Below are 18507 nucleotides of genomic sequence, written 5' to 3'. Positions count from 1 at the left end.
CTGGAGGTGTTATGCAAGAAAACAGAAAGAGGTTTCTAGGATTAGTTCCACAGATTTCTTTTATCATGTAAAAAACCAAGGCAGGTTTCAGTGCCATGAACTGAAGAAAACAATATGGAAAACATCTAGGGGAAATTCTTACAGGTTTTCATCTAGTTCTACCTAAATTTTCTGGGTGTTCATTATTTCTGAAAAGTTAAATACTTAGTTCTGTTGTGGTGCATAATATTAAAGTTAACTTTGTATCCTTTTTGGGATCCTCACTTTTTTTTTTAAAGTATCCTATAGATAGAAGCACAATTGATCATTAATATTTGTATGTCATGTAAGTTACTGTACACTTACATTTTATAGTAGATTTTCTTTGTTAGAATGTGCTTTCTGACTTCTTATATGGACCGGTGCTGCATTTGGGTTCTTGAGAAATGTACAGTTATAATAATAAAAAGAGGATTACTTAGATTATTCTTAAGCTTTGATTTAGTGTTTTATTAAATAAAATTCAAAGCAAAAACTTGAATTTAAATACTTTTTCACGAAGATGGTTAGCTTTTTGAGAGTGCAGAGAACGTTTTTTCAATTGTTTTTTACTGTTGCACTCTCCTGTTAATGATATTTTAGTGTTCTTATTATTGCATTTCTACAAATTGGAAATTTCTTCTAAATAAAGAAAATACAGTTTATTGTATATACTATGAAATTCCTGTATGTAATAAATGTGAAAATTAGTTCATACTGTATGATAGTATGATTTTGGAATATATATGCCCTTATAAGATTATTGTGCCATTCTAATTACCATGTTACGTGTATAGAATTTCATATTTTAGGAAACTTTAAAATAAATGTTAGTTTCTAATATTACTTTTTCATTTAGTTATTTGTGCCTTAGGTGATGCTGACTAGATGTATTATGGCTGCTCCTTGACCCCTACCCAAGAGGTTACATACCTTTCTTCTGAGAGAACCAGTTGCAGGGGTAGTGGAACTAGACTCCTATAATGCAGTCTTGGGTCCAGTCCATACTGGGCTAGAAACAGTGCTTGGAAATCATGTTTAAACTTTATTTAAGCATGATTCTATCTAAACAGAATTCTGGAAAAGTTTCAGTGCCCCGCCCCTTTTTTTTTAATGTTAGTTCTTGTGGAAGTGTACTTAAATATAGTGTAAACACTGTGCCCATACTCTCTTCGCAGCCTGTTACAGAGAGGGCAAGAGTGTCAAATGTTTGGTGCAACTTGAGGTAGTCTATTTTTGTATCCTGTCCATAGGAGGCTTGTGCTTGTAATATGGACTGAAATGTATTAAATATCCAGAAGGCTAGACTGATTACGTATGTTATTTTATTGGTATTATAGGACAAAAATTCACTGTCTTCAATAAAATGATTAATTTGCAACAAAATTTATTTCTTGCTAGTTGGCTGTCTGATCATGTATATATTGCCATTGCTATGTATAAGTTAGACTGTTACTTGGAATGAAGAGTGGGCATAATTCATAGCAGTTCTCAGTGTGTTGGTGGTGTACTACAGAGGAGTATACAAATAAACCTTGTTAGTCTATGTTTTAATAAAGCAAAAACATAAATTTAAGCCTCCCACTTGGATGAATTCCAAGTAGAGTAAATACTATCCAACCTATTTCAGGGGTTGCAGGATTTTAAATGGGTATCCTATCATGGTCACATTTTTTTTCCTTATGTTCATAGTGCTTTTAAGGTTTCTATAAACTCAATTTTAAGAACAGTCTGAAGCAAATTTCTTAAACCTAGTTTCATTTGATTTAAAGTAGAGTTCCTTCTTTTTTCAACAACTTTTTTCCTTTTTTTTTAAAAACCCTTTTTATTTTTAAGATTGATTCTTACATACAGCACTTACATCTACGTGATAGAATATGTAAACAGTAACATGCATAATGCAAGGTTCAAAACTAAAAAAATTGTCAAAGGATAACTTGACCAAATTACACTATTTTGATATTTCTGTTGTGCATGGTGTGTGTGTGTGTGTGTGTGTAATATAAAATATATAAATTTCAAATATAGGATAATGCACAGGGCCATATTAATTTCTTCTTGGATTCCTTGACCCAAAAGACACTAATGACTTATACAATGTAGGGATTGATTTTCAACATTTGTAGTTGTGCCTCTGCTCACATGTAAAATGTGAGTTTACTTTTTGAGCATCTGACCAGAAGTATGTGTGCACGTATGTAAATCTGTTTGCACACACATGATCAGAGGCATTTAGACATCCATATTCAAGGGATTTAATATCCACAAATGTATTGAAAACCAGACCTGTGATGATGCATTTCTGTAACTTGTCTCTCTTAATATGGGATTCTAGATGTGTTTGAAAGAGTGTATTAATCCTATTTTCTGTCAAGCAGAGAACCAGTCTCTCTAGTATACAGATGGTATTTCCCATACTTAGCTTTTTAACCAAACAGACAGATCATCCATTGTGATAACTTTAATATCTTGGCAAACAACTCTGCTACAGAGGATGTGTATATCCCGTTTGGTTAGAATCTAATTGCTTGAAGTTCATCTGGAACTGGAAAGCGGAGTATCTGCTGATTCTGACTCATTGAATTGAGTGACGGGTGAAAGTCACAAGGAAGTGTGTGCTAGATGCCTTACGGGTAGAAGCTACATAAAAAGTTTGTTGAAAAACTTCTGTTAGTCACAAAGACTAGTAAAAAGAACAGGAATACTTGTGGCACCTTAGAGACTAACAAATTTATTTGAGCATAAGCTTTTGTGGACTAAGCAGCTCACTTTATATTATTTTTGATTATGAATAATTGCACTGTAAAAATGATAAACAAAGGAAATAGTATTTTTCAATTCTCCTCATGCAAGTACTGTAGTGCAATCTCTATCGTGAAAGTATAACTTATAAATGTAGATTTTTTTAATTACATAACTGTACTCAAAAACAAAACAATGTAAAACTTTAGAGCCTAAAAATCTACTCAGTCCTACTTCTTGTTCAGCCAATCGCCAAGACAAACAAGTTTGTTTACCTTTACGGGAGATACTGCTGCCTGCTTCTTATTTACAATGTCACCCGAAAGTGAGAACAGACGTTCGCATGGCACTTTTGTACCCAGCATTGCAAGGTATTTACATGCCAGATAGGCTAAACATTTGTATACCCCTTCATGCTTCAGCCACCATTCTGGAGGACATGCTTCCATGCTGATGATGTTCGTTTAAAAAAAAAATAGTGCATTAATTAAATTTGTGACTGAACTCCTTGGGAGAGAATTGTATGTCTCCTGCCCTGTTTTTCCCACATTCTGCCATATATTTCGTGTTATAGCAGTCTCGGATGATGACCCAGCACATGTTGTTTGATTTAAGAAGACTTTCACTGCAGATTTGACAAAATGCAAAGAAGGTACCAAGATGAGATTTCTAGAAATAGCTACAGCACTCGACCCAAGGTTAAGAATTTGAAGTGCCATCCAAAATCTGAGAGGGACGAGGTGTGGAGCATGCTTTCAGAAGTCTTAAAAGCACAACACTCAGATGCGGAAACTGCAGAACCTGAACCACCAAAAAAGAAAATCAATCTTCTGCTGGTGGCATCTGACTCAGATGATGAAAATGAACATGCATCGGTCTGCTCTGCTTTGGATCGTTATCGAGCAGAACCCACCATCAGCCTGGATGCATAGCCTCTGGAATTGTGGTTGAAGCATGAAGGGACATATGAGTCTTTAGCGCATCTGGCATGTAAATATCTTGTGACGCCGGCTACAACAGTGCCATGAGAACACCTGTTCTCACTTTCAGGTGACGTGAACAAGACGCGGGCAGCGTTATCTCCTGCAAATGTAAACAAACTTGTTTGTCTGAGCGATTGGCTGAACTAGGACTGAGTGGACTTGTAGGCTCTAAAGTTTTTACATTGTTTTATTTTTAAATGCAGTTTTTTCGTACATAATTCGACATTTGTAAGTTCAACTTTCATGATAGAGATTGCACTACATTACTTATATTAGGCGAATTGAAAATACTATTTTGTTTTTTACAGTGCAAATATTTGTAATAAAAACTCAATATATGTATTCTGTGTTGTAATTGAAACCAATATATTTGAAAATGTAGAAAACACCCAAAAATATTTAAATAAATGGTATTCTATTATTGTTTAACAGTGCAATGAATCACGATTAATTTTTTTAATCACACGTTTAATTATGAATAATTTTTTTTAATCGTTTGACAGCCCTAATTATAAATTTGCTCTTTAGAAAAGTAGAACCACCAAAATTCCCCTTGTTGTAGTTTGCTTTTGGGTATACGGGAAACATCTGACAAAACTTTACCATTGGGTACATGACCATTCTATTTCTAAACAAAATGCAGATGCATGTTATGCTAAGTTTACTGTGAGATCCGAATGTAACAGTCTAAATGCAAAGTGGAAACGTGGCAAGGGTTGGGGTTCAATAAGCCTTCAAGTTTTGAATATATTTTTGAATACATATGTGGGAAAGAGAACAGTTGGAAGTTGTTCTTGATATTTAGTGTAACAGGAGTTTGACAAACTTTTTAGCATCTTAGTTTGGGTATTTGTTGAATTTTCTGCAGTTTCATAGGTATGTTGCAGAGCACAATGTGCAGAGTCCTGCATTTTGAGTGATCTCGTCACACTTCATAGTGTTAAATCACTTTTTGGAATAATTTAGGCGGTGGGAAAGAACTAGATGGGGGAAGTGACCCAATGTAGCTAGACTAGCTTCATAGGGGGATGAAGAACAGGTGCTTTTCTGTCTCCTGTTGACATTTTTAGAATAGTTTTATGGGAGGACAAAGATTTTGAGTTGTCAGATGCATAGGACAGTGAGTTGGTGCATGTGTCGAAAGGGAGATTGTTTCCCTCTTATTTTTAGAAAGCACAAGTTTTAAACTAAATTTGAAGATAATTTAAGAATTTTTTAAAACCCATCTTGTTTTTTAAAAACCATGCAGGTACTTTAACTTTCTTGGACTCAACATGTAGGAATGTTGTGAGTCTGTCATATCTTCTGCAAGTGTAGAATAATGTAGATTTATTCTGGAAGTTCTAAAGTGGACTCATCTAGAATCTATTCTTCCTTGGTATCCCTGCTTGCATTAGAGAACAAAAAGACAGCACAGAAGTTTTATTTGTTGTAATTGTGGACTCTGTGCAGCACAATGAGAAGTGGCTTGGCCATAGGATCCAGTTCATGACTTCTTCATTTCTCCTCTTACGGAGAAGTATTCAGACCTTCATCCTGTGAGCTGCTGAACTCTGGCTCAGATCCAGTAAACATTTAAGCATGAGCTTAACTTTGTCTGTGGTTTGTCCCAAGTCAGTGTGACTACTTACATGCTTAAATACTTTGCTGAATTGGGGTCACAATGCTCAGCTCCTTGTAGAACCGAGTCCGTAACGCTTTCCTCTACGCTTCTAGGTGAAGTTCCTTTCTTCATCATCACTTTTTCTGCTCCTTCTCTTCTTAGCTTTTTTTCCCTTCCTTCCTCATCCCCCCCTCACCTTCCTAGGGATGAAAGTAACATTCAACATTTACTGGTGCCGGCCCCTGAAAGGGGTGAGGCCTCAGGTGCAAGGGGCGTCAGCGTCCCCCAGCCAGCTCATCCGCGCAGCCTGGCCTGCGCCGCCAGGGGCTCCAGCGGCGACTGAAAGGGCCCGGGCTCTGGCCGCTTTAACGTTGCTGCCTCTTCCCCCTCCCCCCATCATCGTCCTTGCCGGTGGGGACCCGGCAGGGCTGCCGATGGGGGGTGCAAAAGGGGCAGCGACGTTAAAGTGCTTTAAGCGGAGTTGTTAAAGCACTGCTGTGGCAGTGCTTTAACGTTGGCTAGTAAGCCCAGTACCTGCCGCCCCTTTTTACTGGTACGCCTTTCCAGCCCGTACTGGCTTACTTTCACCCCTGCACCTTCCTAACATATATCAGAGTCTTAGCTGCCAAAAGTATATGCAATGACTGGCACTTCTGTCAGTGAGATACTGTGCATCACTGTCTGAAGAAGATGAAGTTTCCTTCTCTTCTCTCTCTTCCGGTCCTCTGAGGAGTTTGATTCTGGCAGACTCAATGATGGGGATGTGTGATTAATTACAAAAAATCTAATATATATAAATAAAGATCAAAGACTCCTTTTAAATAGAAAAATACGAAGGAAATGTAAGATTTTTTTTTTTAATACCAGTCTTCACAAATATTATTGACTCGTGGACTGAGTGGTAACACCTTCCTGAGAAGAAACTTGTTCCTGTTGTATGTTCATAACTACTTAAGATTCAAGAATATGAAAGAAACCTGCTATTGTATCTATACTATAGATGCATCAGATTCTCTTTTTTAATAAAAAGTTGGTCATTTCACTAGGACGATGCATCTTCAAAAGATCCAGTTAACAAATGAATTCCATGTAACTTAATCACCTCTGCGAATGTCGTGAACTTTCCCCTCGGCAGTTTGTGAAACTCTCTCCCTCACTCGCTTCTGGATGATAATTCTCCCTCTCTGCTAGTTCAAGAAATAACGCAGGTTTTTGATTCTCTCTGCTAGATCTACCTGAAGGAATCATTCTTCCACATTCTTATCCACCTATTTCACTGTTTCTGTCAGACACTTCAAAACAGGGTTCAATTTAAATACCTTCAAACTTAGGCTCGTAGTTTTCTGTTTAAGAAAAAAACAACAGAAAACAGGGTTGTTTTTTTTCTGTTTACGTTCATATTGTCTATTTCCTTAAATCCATTTAAAGACTTAAGCCGTAAGCTGACTTCTTCTGAAACCAAATCTCAATTTAGTGCTGCAGGTTCTCATTAAACCTTTCTATTAACCACTCCAACAAGCCCCTTAGTATTATCCATTACTTGACTCCCTTAAAATAGCCTTTTTTAGTGGCCCTCAATTCAGACTATATCTGAATTTTTTTCTGAACAAAGTGATCGGTGTTCAGAATACCACCCTCCTCCCTAAATACCTAAGGTGCTCATCCCTAAGATCACCTCCTTATTTCATGTCCGTGAGAACATCTTACCATCTCTGCATTCTAAGCAATCCCAAAGAGACCATTTTGTAACAAATAATGTGCATTGATTGTTATTTTTGCAACATCGTGACATTGCATTTTTCACATTTTGGTGTTTATATCAATAAGTTCTTTATTGACACATCAATAAAATGTGAAGACATAGCTACTGTGACATCAGCCATAATAATCATAAATGATTACATGGTCTTAAAAGGATAAGATAAACAGGTGACAACCCAACATGCGTGCACACATCCCACACATAAAATTAATTTTAACTTTGTAGTTAGATGTTGATAGATGTTTGGCTGTATGTGTGTGTGCTCTCTGTGTGATGCCCCAGCCCTACGCAGACAGCTGGCATGGTAGACCTCGAGCGAATCACTCAATGACCACAAAATCCATTAACGGACGAAGGCACCAGGCCAGGTTTATTGTTGACAAAGCACAGTACTATTATCCCTCAGCCTCTACCAGACCACTAATACATGTATGCCCATAACAATGTACCAGCTCAGTGAGTGGCGGGACTTTCCGTTCCTTCCTAGGCCAGACAAAAATACTTCCTCTGAAATACATCCTTATACCTCGATACAAAGAAGTTAGTATTGCCCCTCTAACATAGTTAGTTACTGCCCCCTGATGGGGCTAGTTATTATTCATCACCTTGTACATGTTGGGTCAATCAAAACATCTTTATACGTAATATCATCCTGACATTTTTTAGAAGGGGTCAGTGCGTTCCTGTTGTCCTTGGGGAATGTTTTTGTACCATCCTTGATATTAGGATGTTCTGGTACCACTTGATATCGGGATGTGTTTGCTCTGTGACTAGGAGTGTGTATTTCTGTAATATCAGCCCTGTTCTTGCCAGGTCTCTGATACAAGGGCTTATGTCTCAGGCTCTCTTCCTACTAAATTCCCCCATTTTTTGTCTTTTTATGGGGAGGATATTTACCCATCGTCCCGGAAAAGCATAATGCTTGGACTGAAGATGGCCCAGTGGGCTAAACACTGTTGTTATGTGGCCACCTTACTTTCCCATTCACATATTCACGCCCCGTCTGTTCCTTAGTCTGCACGTTCCCTTGTACGACTGATGGACAGATTTTATTTTCCAATTGTTTTTAGTCCCTTGTAGTGGACCTGGGAATGTTAGGCCTGGCACCATGACTGAGGCATGGGGTGTAGAGTTGTACCTGTGGGTGACATGAGGAGGCCTTTATACTTAGTTGGTGGTCAATGAGATGGGCTTTGGTCAGGATGATTATAATATGCACATGTGTATATGTTTGTACCTTAAACATTTATTATAGGACACATTTGGTTCAACACACCTCGCAGAGTATCCAAGTATACTGATGTCCAACAGCCTTTACAAACTGGTATAAGTACAAACATTTGCTTTAAAAATATTAATAAGCATTTGATTATCATGATTATTCATTACTATGGCAGTGTTGATGGTGGCTGACCTGGGTCATTCCACAAACTTTAAAGCACAAATTCTGAACTTCAAAATAGTATCAGTGTTAAATGTCAGTTGAGAAAATATTGGTATTCAGTAAGCTGTTCTTCCTCAACACTTTCTGTTGTGGTGGGTAACTTTTGCTTCTTAACTGATTGATCAGTCAGAGAGAGGTTCTTCTCTCTTAAATCAAGCCAATGGGAAAAGCCATACAGTCTGGTATGACTACTCTTTTGATGGTTAACCTTAATCCTACTTTGATCCCCATATAAAATTTTGAATATCTTAATAATGTAATAGTTCTGGTTCTAATTTTCGAGTACAAAGGACACACAAGTTCCTTACACTACGTGTGTGTGCACACACAGAAAAGGAAAATAGTTACTTTCACCAAAGGTGATTGCAGTGGAATTGCTGGTGGACCTGCATAATATTATCCCTTAATAGAAGATTCTAAAAAACTGTTATGAAAAGTACATTTTTCACTTAAGAAAACCCACTTTTGTTGGCTAGCATTATAGGGGATAAACGAGGAAAAACCATAATTCATGCTACTGGTATTAAAGTAATTTTTATGCCACCCTATTTCCAGCTGAATGTGTAAAACCACATTTGTAAGATTTTGCTTGTCTGAAGGATGCATGCAAATATTATTATATTTTCCATATTGCAGTATTTTCAATATTTTTTAAGTTCAGTCTTCAAAGTATTTTAAAATGTTGAATAACAGACTTTATACTTTCATTCTGATGTTGGATAAGGCTTTGGTTTAAAGAATGCATAATGAAATCCTGAACTGTATTATACTTTAGTAAGCAATCTTTATAAGTCACTTGTGGCTATTTCAATCATTGGTTAACTGGACTCCTCTCACTCAAGGGATATTTCTAATTTTCAAACTGGAATACTTTGACTTTCTACTGTTTTCTTTGGCCTGGCTTTGATTTATACAGACATGGATTATAGGGGCTTTGAATCTGTGTGTATGCATGTTTAACAAGTCCATATACATTTTTAATGTACCAGCTCAAATGCTTCTTCCCTTTTAGTTATGTTTCTCCATAAATATATTATTTTCCAAATAAAGTTTAATTAAGTAATTTAGATTTTTCTGGTGTAAACCCATAATGAACTCCTGCCTAAGGATTTTTTTTTTTTTTAATTTAAACCTTCATTGTCTCCACAGGCATCAGAAGGTGTCACCTTTATTGGACCTGACACACATGCTATTCAAGCTATGGGAGACAAGATTGAAAGCAAATTATTAGCCAAGAATGCAAAGGTCAACACAATCCCTGGCTTTGATGGAGTGGTCAAGGTGAGAAACTGTTTAACTGCTGTCTCTCCTGTATAGGCTCTCACATTGTTTAAATAAAAGTACCACTCTTTTCAAAGGTGTGATATAGGATGCAATTATAAATTCAATATTCCAACTTCAATAGAAGATCCAACTGAAAAATGTCATGGTCCTGATATTTTCAATGGCAAAAATGCTTCTGAAGAAGAAGAGCTGTTGGAAGAATAGAATGAATTGTCAAATATTAAGCAGTATGCCAAGGACGGCATACGAAGTGTGATTCCTCAAAACATCTCACATTTTAAATTACATTTGAGATAGTTAAGACAGGGGAATACGAGTTTAATACACCAGGTGTAGGTTGGTGGTTGTGAGTGTGTGTGTGTGTGTGTGTGCATGCATGCATGCATATGTACCTTGATGTGTATTTTTCTTCCTTCATTTTCCCACCAGTTGTATTAACTTTATTGGCATGGCCCAGGTAAAGTGTTGCCAAAGTTAATATGTTAAGTATTTGTGGGCAGCACAGGTTTTGCAGGGGCAATGGCATTTGATACACCATGTCTATTTTGTATTTCTCCCCAGGACTGAGTCAGTTGTAGACTCCCATATATTATGAGACTGGTTCTATAAAAAAGCTCTTTTCTTTTCTTTTCTTTTCTTTTCTTTTCTTTTCTTTTCTTTTCTTTTCTTTTCTTTTCTTTTCTTTTCTTTTCTTCCAGACTTATAAGCAGTGTTTCTTCCCTGCTTTTAGTAGGAATTCTTACACTATTTCCCATAGGTTTTTCAACCATCTTTGCTCTGTTTCTTACAGCGAAACGGAAAATATTTTGATTTCATCTCTCCTTTGACATATTGATTGTGATGTTGGTCTTCTATTTTTCTACCTTTGTGTGTGTCTGTGTATAGGCTACATAATGGGCTCATAATACAAAACTGTTTTCATATGCTGAATACTTGTTGAAATGTTCACCTTTTGGGGTTAAATTTCTCATTGTTGGTCTTCATCTTCAAGTTGAATTTTTGGGATAAATTTGAGCAAAAATCCCTTCATTTGTTTTTGTTATGGGATAAAGTTATAATCTTGACAGTTGGCATTTACCTGGACCTCTCAAGGCTTTGTGTACATTGTGAAATATTGTTGCGCTTTGAAGATGATTGTGAACAAATGAATTTCTTGACATAATTCTGACCATGATTTAGGGCTTGTCTACTTGGGGATTTCATGGGGATTTTAGTGCAAAATATCTAGGGTGTGAATTTAAAGTGCGAGAGTGCCTTTTTGTGGTGTAGGTTAATCCTCTTCCAAAATGGATTAAGCTAAACTGCACAAGAGCATTCTTTGCACAGAATAAGTGTGTCCACACAAGGAGATGGTACTAAATACTCACTGATAGCTATACTGTACTAGCTATTCTGGGCTTTTCCCTCGTAGACAAACACTTACTGATCTGCATAGACCAAGACACACAGTGTTCAGCATCATGTCAGCTACCTAGGATTAAAACCTTCTGGTGTTTTTTGCTGGAAGGAATGAGTGACAGAGAGATTAATGGGAGAGAGGGAAGTAGAGAGGACATGATGAGGGGAGAAATTGAAAGAACATATCCTACGGACCTGGGAGCAGAGGTAGTCCTTCATCTCCAAGTTCTGCGTTTTCACTAAGGGTATATCTACACTGCCCACGTTACAGCATGGCCGTGGCGGTGCTGTGACGTGGGCAGTGTAGAGACACTTTATCGCTGGGGGAGAGCTCTCCCGGCGATTTAAAAAAAAAACAACAGCCCACCCCCCAACAAGTGGTGGTAGCTTTGATAAAGCGCTGTCTATACTGGTGCTTTTCAGTGCTAAAACTTTTGTCACTTCATGGGGTGTTTTTTCACACCCTTGAACGACTAAAGTTTTAGCGCTGAAAGTGGCAGTGTAGACACAGCCTAAATCTAGCTTTTCCTGCAGCAAGAGAAGCCAGCCTGGCTTTTACACAAGTAGCTTTGCTTCCATTATGCTTTCCCCATAGAGAGACAGCTTTACAAAACCATTTTTTCCTATGTGGATTCTTCTTTGAATTGGCCTGAGAATGACCTGGACGCTGGATGCTAGTCACCTGTGGATCTGCATACTCTAGGCCAGGGGTCTCAAACACGCGGCCTGGGGGCCGCATGCGGCCCGCGGGGTTATTTTCTGCGGCCCGCGAGCTCCTAGCGGCCCCCCTACCCTCCTCCAGCGTTTACCTAGAGCAGCTCTGGCTGGACGCGCACCGGAGAAAGAGCAGACTCCCTGCCTGCCTGCCCTGCCCCCTCGCCACTCCAGAAAGCGGCCAGAACGTGAGAAGGGAGGGTGCAGGGTCTGTGTGTTGCTTTTGCTTCAGGCACCACCCTCAGCAGCTCCCATTGGCCGTGGTTCCCTGTTCCCAGCCAATGGGAGCTGCTGGGGGCGGTGCCTGAAGCAACAGAAACAACCGTGCACCCTCCCTTCCCCAGATTCCAGCTGCTTCCCGGAGCCCGCCCCCCGAACCCATCCTGCATCCCAACCCCCTGCTGCATCCCTCCTGCACCCCTCCCCCCGTGCCGTACCCCACACCCTTCCTGCACCCTGAGCCCCTGCCACATCCCACACCCCTTCTGCACCCCCTGGGGGCGTGGAGGGGCAGAGTTGGGGTGGGGATTTCAGGGAAGGGGTTGGAATGGGGGCAGGGAAGGGGTGGGAAGAGGCAGGGCAGGGGCGGGGCCTCATGGAAGGGGTGGAGTGGGGGTAGGGCTGAGGACGGTGGCGGGGAGGTGTCAGTAATGCGGCCCACAGGCCAATGAACTAGTCCTCCTGTGGCCCTCGTGGTCATTTGAGTTTGAGACCCCTGCTCCAGGCAAAATAGCATTGCTAGTGCTGGAGATGGAAATGCCTGGGGCCTGCGATGTCTGAAGGACTCGTGTTCACAAATAATAGTGTTCACAGGCATTTTACAATGGCATTACCATCCTGGAGAGTACACTGCCTTGGATCAAACCTTTATAAAGCCACTACCTACGCTGGTGTACTCTCTGCTGGTGCAGTGCTAATGTTGATGGGAATGCAGAGGTGTTGCAGCAATAATAGGTCATCTTGGATCCATTGCAGGCTTCTATGTCCTGCCTTTCAGCAACTGCTCCATACAAGGTTCGGAAGACTTAGCAACAGTCTGGCTGTTAGCCAGCTGAACTCTGCTCTTCCTGATACCTTGTCCCTCATTCTAACAATCCTAAGAGCAAGTGAGGACTGCAGCTGGAAAAAAATCTGATGAGTAGGACCCATGGAATTGAATATTCATAAATAGCTTTTATTTTACACATGAAACCATCAACTGTTTATGGAACACTTAATATTAAAAATGCTCATAAAGTTGTTTTATTGGGCTATGTCTATATTGGCAAGTGAAAAACAAAACTTGTGTCGTTCAGAGGTGTTGGAACCCCCCCACCCTCGAAAGATGAAAGTTTTGTCGACGACGAGCACCGGTGTGAACAGCGCTCAGTGTGGAGAGCGCTCCTGCGGACGCCGCTCATTGGGGGTGGAAGTTTTTTGTCGGCAGAAGAGCCGACAGACAGCGGCTACGCTGTGCGCATTGTGTAGTGGCACAGCTATGTTGCTAAAAACTGGTAGTGTAGACACAGCCTTAATGTTTTTAGGTACTGGTTGTTTTGTGCTATTGTAAAATATCCTGATTTTGTGGGCTTGATGAGTGGTTAGTAAACACTAACGACAGAACGAATAGCTAGTTTTCCAAAAAACATTGCACCTACAGGCCTCTGGCATCAGTACATATAGTCAGTTATTTTCCCCATTAATAACTGAAAATAACTGACTATATGTACTGATGCCAGAGGCCTGTAGGTGCAATGTTTTTTGGAAAACTAGCTCAGAAACTCCCAGAACCCCAAATATGAATGGAAAGAGGATCACTAGTGATATGATGATTGTATTAGTATGTGGATGACAGGCAGTTGTACGTGACCTTTATGCCAAATATAAACAACGTCATCTCCCAGCCCTCACTGTTTGGATGAGATCAGCACCTTCTTGAATGAAGAGCAGTGTCCATCAAAACTCCTGCCACCCCTCCTCCCCAAAAAATTCTCATAAAACAAAACTTATTAATCAGGTTACATTTCCTACCTTCTGGGGAGAAAGGGAAATTGTTTCTTTTAGATTCTTGTGAGATTCCTGGATATCAGAAACAACCTATAGATATGCACACTAGTCAACACTGCTTCCACATGAAATAAAGCCTTGAACAGAAAGAGAGGTTGACTTGACTGGGAAAGCCTGTAACATTATATACTTAGACCCACGGGAAGAACCCCATCAACCGAAGTAGGATGAGAATATCTGTCTGCAATTGCCCTTGAATCCCGGATTGGGAGGAATCACAACAGATGTGAACTTGTTCATTGTGGTATCCACCTGGATCACAGAGTGTTAGAAGGACTTTTAGTCCCTGGTAGACAGAGGGGTTTTTTGATCAATTAGCTAGAGTGCAGAACAGCTCTGCATTCCATTTGCCAATTCAGCCAGGAAGTGAGGGGCAATGCAGTGAGGAGCTCAGTGGATACTATCACAGGAGCTGCATTCAAGGGAGGGGATGAGGAGCTAGCTAAAAGCATGGTGTTTGGGTCTCAGACTTGTTTTTAACTTTTGCATTTCTGCCTTTCTGGTGGCCATCCACTTGGCCAGTGAGCGGGAGAGCCTTCAGGCTCTTCTGTGTTTGAATCCCTACCTGACTTTTCATCAAGATAAGGTAGTCATGAGGAGTGGGATTTTTAAAGACACAAAGGGCTTTTATGTTCTCTAATTCCACTGAAAGTCATTGGGAGTTGAATGCCTAACTTTCCTTTGTGCCTAAATCTGTTCTCCTTTTTACTTACCAAGATGACTTCCTCTTTCCATTTGGAAAGAAAAATGTCTTCACACTCTCTATGTGAAGAGAGCTTTGCATAATACTGTAAAGACCACTTCACAAGTTAGAAAGACAGATCAGGGTTGTTGTTTTTTGGTGGACAAAAAGGCATAAGAAGGATCCAGTGCTTCACTGCCTTGTTCAGTTCAAGACTGCATTAAGGAAGACTACATTGCTCAGAGTGAAGAGCTGTCTGTCTGTTTATTAAATGTCATTTAAACAGTGTCGCGAAATGTACAGGGTGCTTCACAAATCTAGAGTAGACCATGTCCCCTTCCTCAAATAGCTCATCATTTAACACACCGGTTTTCAACCCATGGTCCATGGACCCAAGGGCATCTGCAGACTATGCCTAAGATTTCCAAAGGGATCCGCACCTCCATTTGAAAAATTTTAGGGGCCCGCAAATGGAAAAAGGTTGAAAATCACTGATTTAAGATACGAGACAAACAAAGGTCTAAACACAGCACAACAGTTCAGGCAGGAGAAGCTGTGGAGAAGTTATTGGCCAGGAGAACAAAGTATTGTACAGTAGAAAGGATTCTTTCAAGGGTTCGTCTTTAAGAAGAGTTTTGAAAAATGGAAGAAGGTGCCTGGCATACGAGAGATGGGAACCTGTTCCCAGGGGAGTGATCAGCATAAATGAAGCTATGCTGACCTAACCCCCAGTGTAAACGCAGTTATGCTGCCAGAAGAATCCTGTGGTGCTATAGCTTTGCTGGTATAGTCTCTATAGTGAAGACATGGCATTAAATGGGAGAGGTGAGAAGCAGAGAGGCCAAAGAGAAAGAAGTTACAATAATAATCAAGGTGAGCAATGACCAAACTGAGTGGTGATAAAGAAGTGTATGTGGGTTTCTCGCAGTGGGGAATGTGACTGAAGGCAAGATTTTACAGTTTAAAGAAACGTGAGGGAGAAACTGTGTAGTGGGGAGGAGGAAAGAGGCTGTAGTAAAAGGTGGGAGTGGGGAAGATAGTGGAGAAAAGTTTTTATCGCTGGATAGTGTCCAGTTTACTTGTACAGAGTGTGCCGCAATGCTGAGTGTGGGTCCAATAGGTTAATATCTGTAGATTAAATCCTCTCCCCTCTGAAGTCAATGGGAGTTTTGACACAGATTTCAGTGGGGTGAAGATTTTTCCGTATGTTTTGGTTTTTTCCTACGTAGCCATTTCAGTATGTTTTTGAGCTGGATGCTGATGTTAAAATGCCCCCTAAACCTCTTGCAAAATAAATATTGGACATTAGTAACCGCTTACCTATTAGTTTGGATTTTCCAAGTTCCTCTACACCACCAAACATCTCCATCCCTGAAAAATATTATGTAGTTATTACTAAGTAATAAAAATTGTAGAGCTCCCAAAGTCTCTCAACTAGTTCAGCTAGTCAATCCACTTCATCACAGTAGCTCTACTTTTTTCCTGTTTCCATCTGCTGGTACCTGGCAAAGAAGAATTTAAACCAAATGAACAGGTAAGAAACGTCTATTTAATTTAACAAAAATGACTTTTTAATGCCCCTTTAACTTAACCATGGTAAACTCAGCCATTTGTAAAAACATAATCGGTAAAACGTGACTTTTATATCACTTTTTATTAATTGTCCAAACAATAAAAATGTATTAACATAATAAAATAATGTACCAGAATTGTATAGTTTTTTTATAATTAGTCTGTTTTAAACAAAAACTAGTGTAGCTTATGTGTATTTACAGGAAACATTAGTACGCCAATGAAACCTTTGCAAAAGATGAAGTACATTAAAATATTTTAAAATACTCTTTTAATACTCATGTTTTCTTTGTATATTTTCCACATGTGCTCTTATGCATTGGGTAGTATGTTATTTGTGATACCGAATTTTTTTCCATGGCAACTATGTAGTGTGTCTGTCAGAACTACTCAGCACCAATAATCTAAAAATAACTGCCTTAAATTTTTATTAGAACTTGGATACTTGCCATATTTATGTAATGCTCAGATAAAATGCACCGTATTAAAATTTACTGTTTCAGGGAAAGAGATCAAAAGGCAGTTGCTACAGATTGGATTATGCTAGTTGTTTATGCATTTTTCCAAACAGTTTCTATCTCTCCTCCCTCTTTTAACAATTTGAAAACAAACAAACAATATCTTCTGTTTCTAAAGCAGACTTTGAAAGCTAAAAAATTTGGATATGCATTGAATTGCTATTGTGAAGTTGGTTTAATTTTAATACATTAGAGCTAACTAAATTGATGTTAAATAATGTAAATAAGTGATATCCTTGCTGGGCAGACTTCTTAAATCTGTTCCCCTCACTGTTTTTCAGGAGGCAATCAATGGTATGCTCCTCATATTGTGCTATTTATTCTTTAAAATTGTTGACTGTATGTATAAAACAGTCATGGCTCTGAAAAGTTGTCTTCCAGTGATTTGCTGCTTGTTTTTCCTCTGAACTTGCAATATACATTAGCCACTTGTTTGCAGGTAACTAAGTGAAAAAATTTATCCTATTTGCTTCCCCCTCTCCCAATTCTATTTTGCAAATATATGACTGAATTTGCAAGAGAAAAGAAATGTAAAAGTTTCCTTCTTGACTATAATCGTGGCTCTTCATCAGTCATCACTCTTCCTGCATTTTGTTCAAGAGGCTCTAATTGTCTGCATTTGGCAGGTTTAACACTTCCTGACAGAGAGGCTATTAAGGGGAAGTATTCTCGCATAACTGTCACAGGCAGGAACAAAGAACCTTCAAACTCAATGTGTGGAAACCACTAACATTCTTAAATGACCCTTTTCATGCATTTTTATCCCTTTAAGCTAAAATTTGGAGAGTGCAGGGTCATGGAAAGCAGCAAGGTGTAATAAAACAGTAAACCTTGATTTTATTTTGTAGATTTATCTCTGACTTAAAAACAATTGTTATTTGGAAAAATCTCATTAACAGATGTGACTGCTTGGAGTAAAAAGACTTAAAACCGATGTAGCTTTCAGGACTGCTTTGAACTTAACAAGCACCGATTTGTGGAGCAGACTAGCTAATGAAAGGAAATTAAATTTTCTGACAACTTCCCCTGCCAGCCTCCTTATTCTTCATGGGGTTGTTACTAGGTACTGAAGACTTTTAAAGAGGATTTTGTTTTATTATTGGACATAAATGAACCAGGTATGAACATTTTGTATGTATTTAAAAAAAAGTTCTGACCTGGGTGCTTTTAAAATGAATTGCCTTAAAAGCTTTAAAAATATTGAGTTTCATTTTAATGTTCATAAGTCAACCCCTTAAGCTTCAGACGCACTTAGCAGCTGGTGGTTTCCAGACATTACTGCCTTCCATTCAAATCTTTTAATGTATGTCACAGAATAGTATAAATATTAGCAAATTTGGATGGAATTTTCAGATTTAACCCATGCCACTATCATATAAACTTTTTTCTTTTTACAGTATCATGATGGAAATATATTGTTGTGGGTGAAGGGCAGCAGAATTTAACTACTGAATGAGATAGAAACTTTGGCTGTTACAAGTGAACCTGTGCTGAAAGTACCTTGGGAGAATCATTTTACTTCCCCTGGCTTCCCTCTCACCCACACTCCATTACATTTTCCTTTCCATAGTTTGAGTCAGCTGATGCAATATAGATGGTGACAACAAAAGAACTTTGCTAATTAATAGTACCTTACAAACTGTTTTTGATCATGGAAACCATTATTTGAATTTATGTATTTCAGACAACAGTTCAAAACCCTAACAAGTTACATTAAAGAATCTGTCTTGAGACTAAAAAT

The 18507-nt window shown here is 38.9% G+C and overlaps 1 protein-coding gene across 7 annotated transcripts in view; it reads left to right on the top strand.

Annotated features, from left to right (window-relative positions):
* Positions 1-18507, top strand: part of PCCA (propionyl-CoA carboxylase subunit alpha) — a 387774-nt gene that overhangs the window by 114682 nt on the left and 254585 nt on the right. For all 7 annotated transcript variants that reach the window (XM_065592346.1, XM_042843639.2, XM_024101904.3 and 4 more), the window contains exon 7: positions 9702-9833. In XM_065592346.1, the coding sequence (XP_065448418.1) occupies positions 9702-9833 (132 nt within the window). The remainder of the gene's footprint in view (positions 1-9701; positions 9834-18507) is intronic.

The sequence above is a fragment of the Chrysemys picta genome, chromosome 1, assembly GCF_011386835.1.
Source record: "Chrysemys picta bellii isolate R12L10 chromosome 1, ASM1138683v2, whole genome shotgun sequence".
NCBI lineage: Eukaryota > Metazoa > Chordata > Testudines > Emydidae > Chrysemys > Chrysemys picta.
The sequence above is the reverse complement of the archived record's forward strand: the minus strand, read 5'-3'. Positions and strand labels throughout refer to the sequence as shown.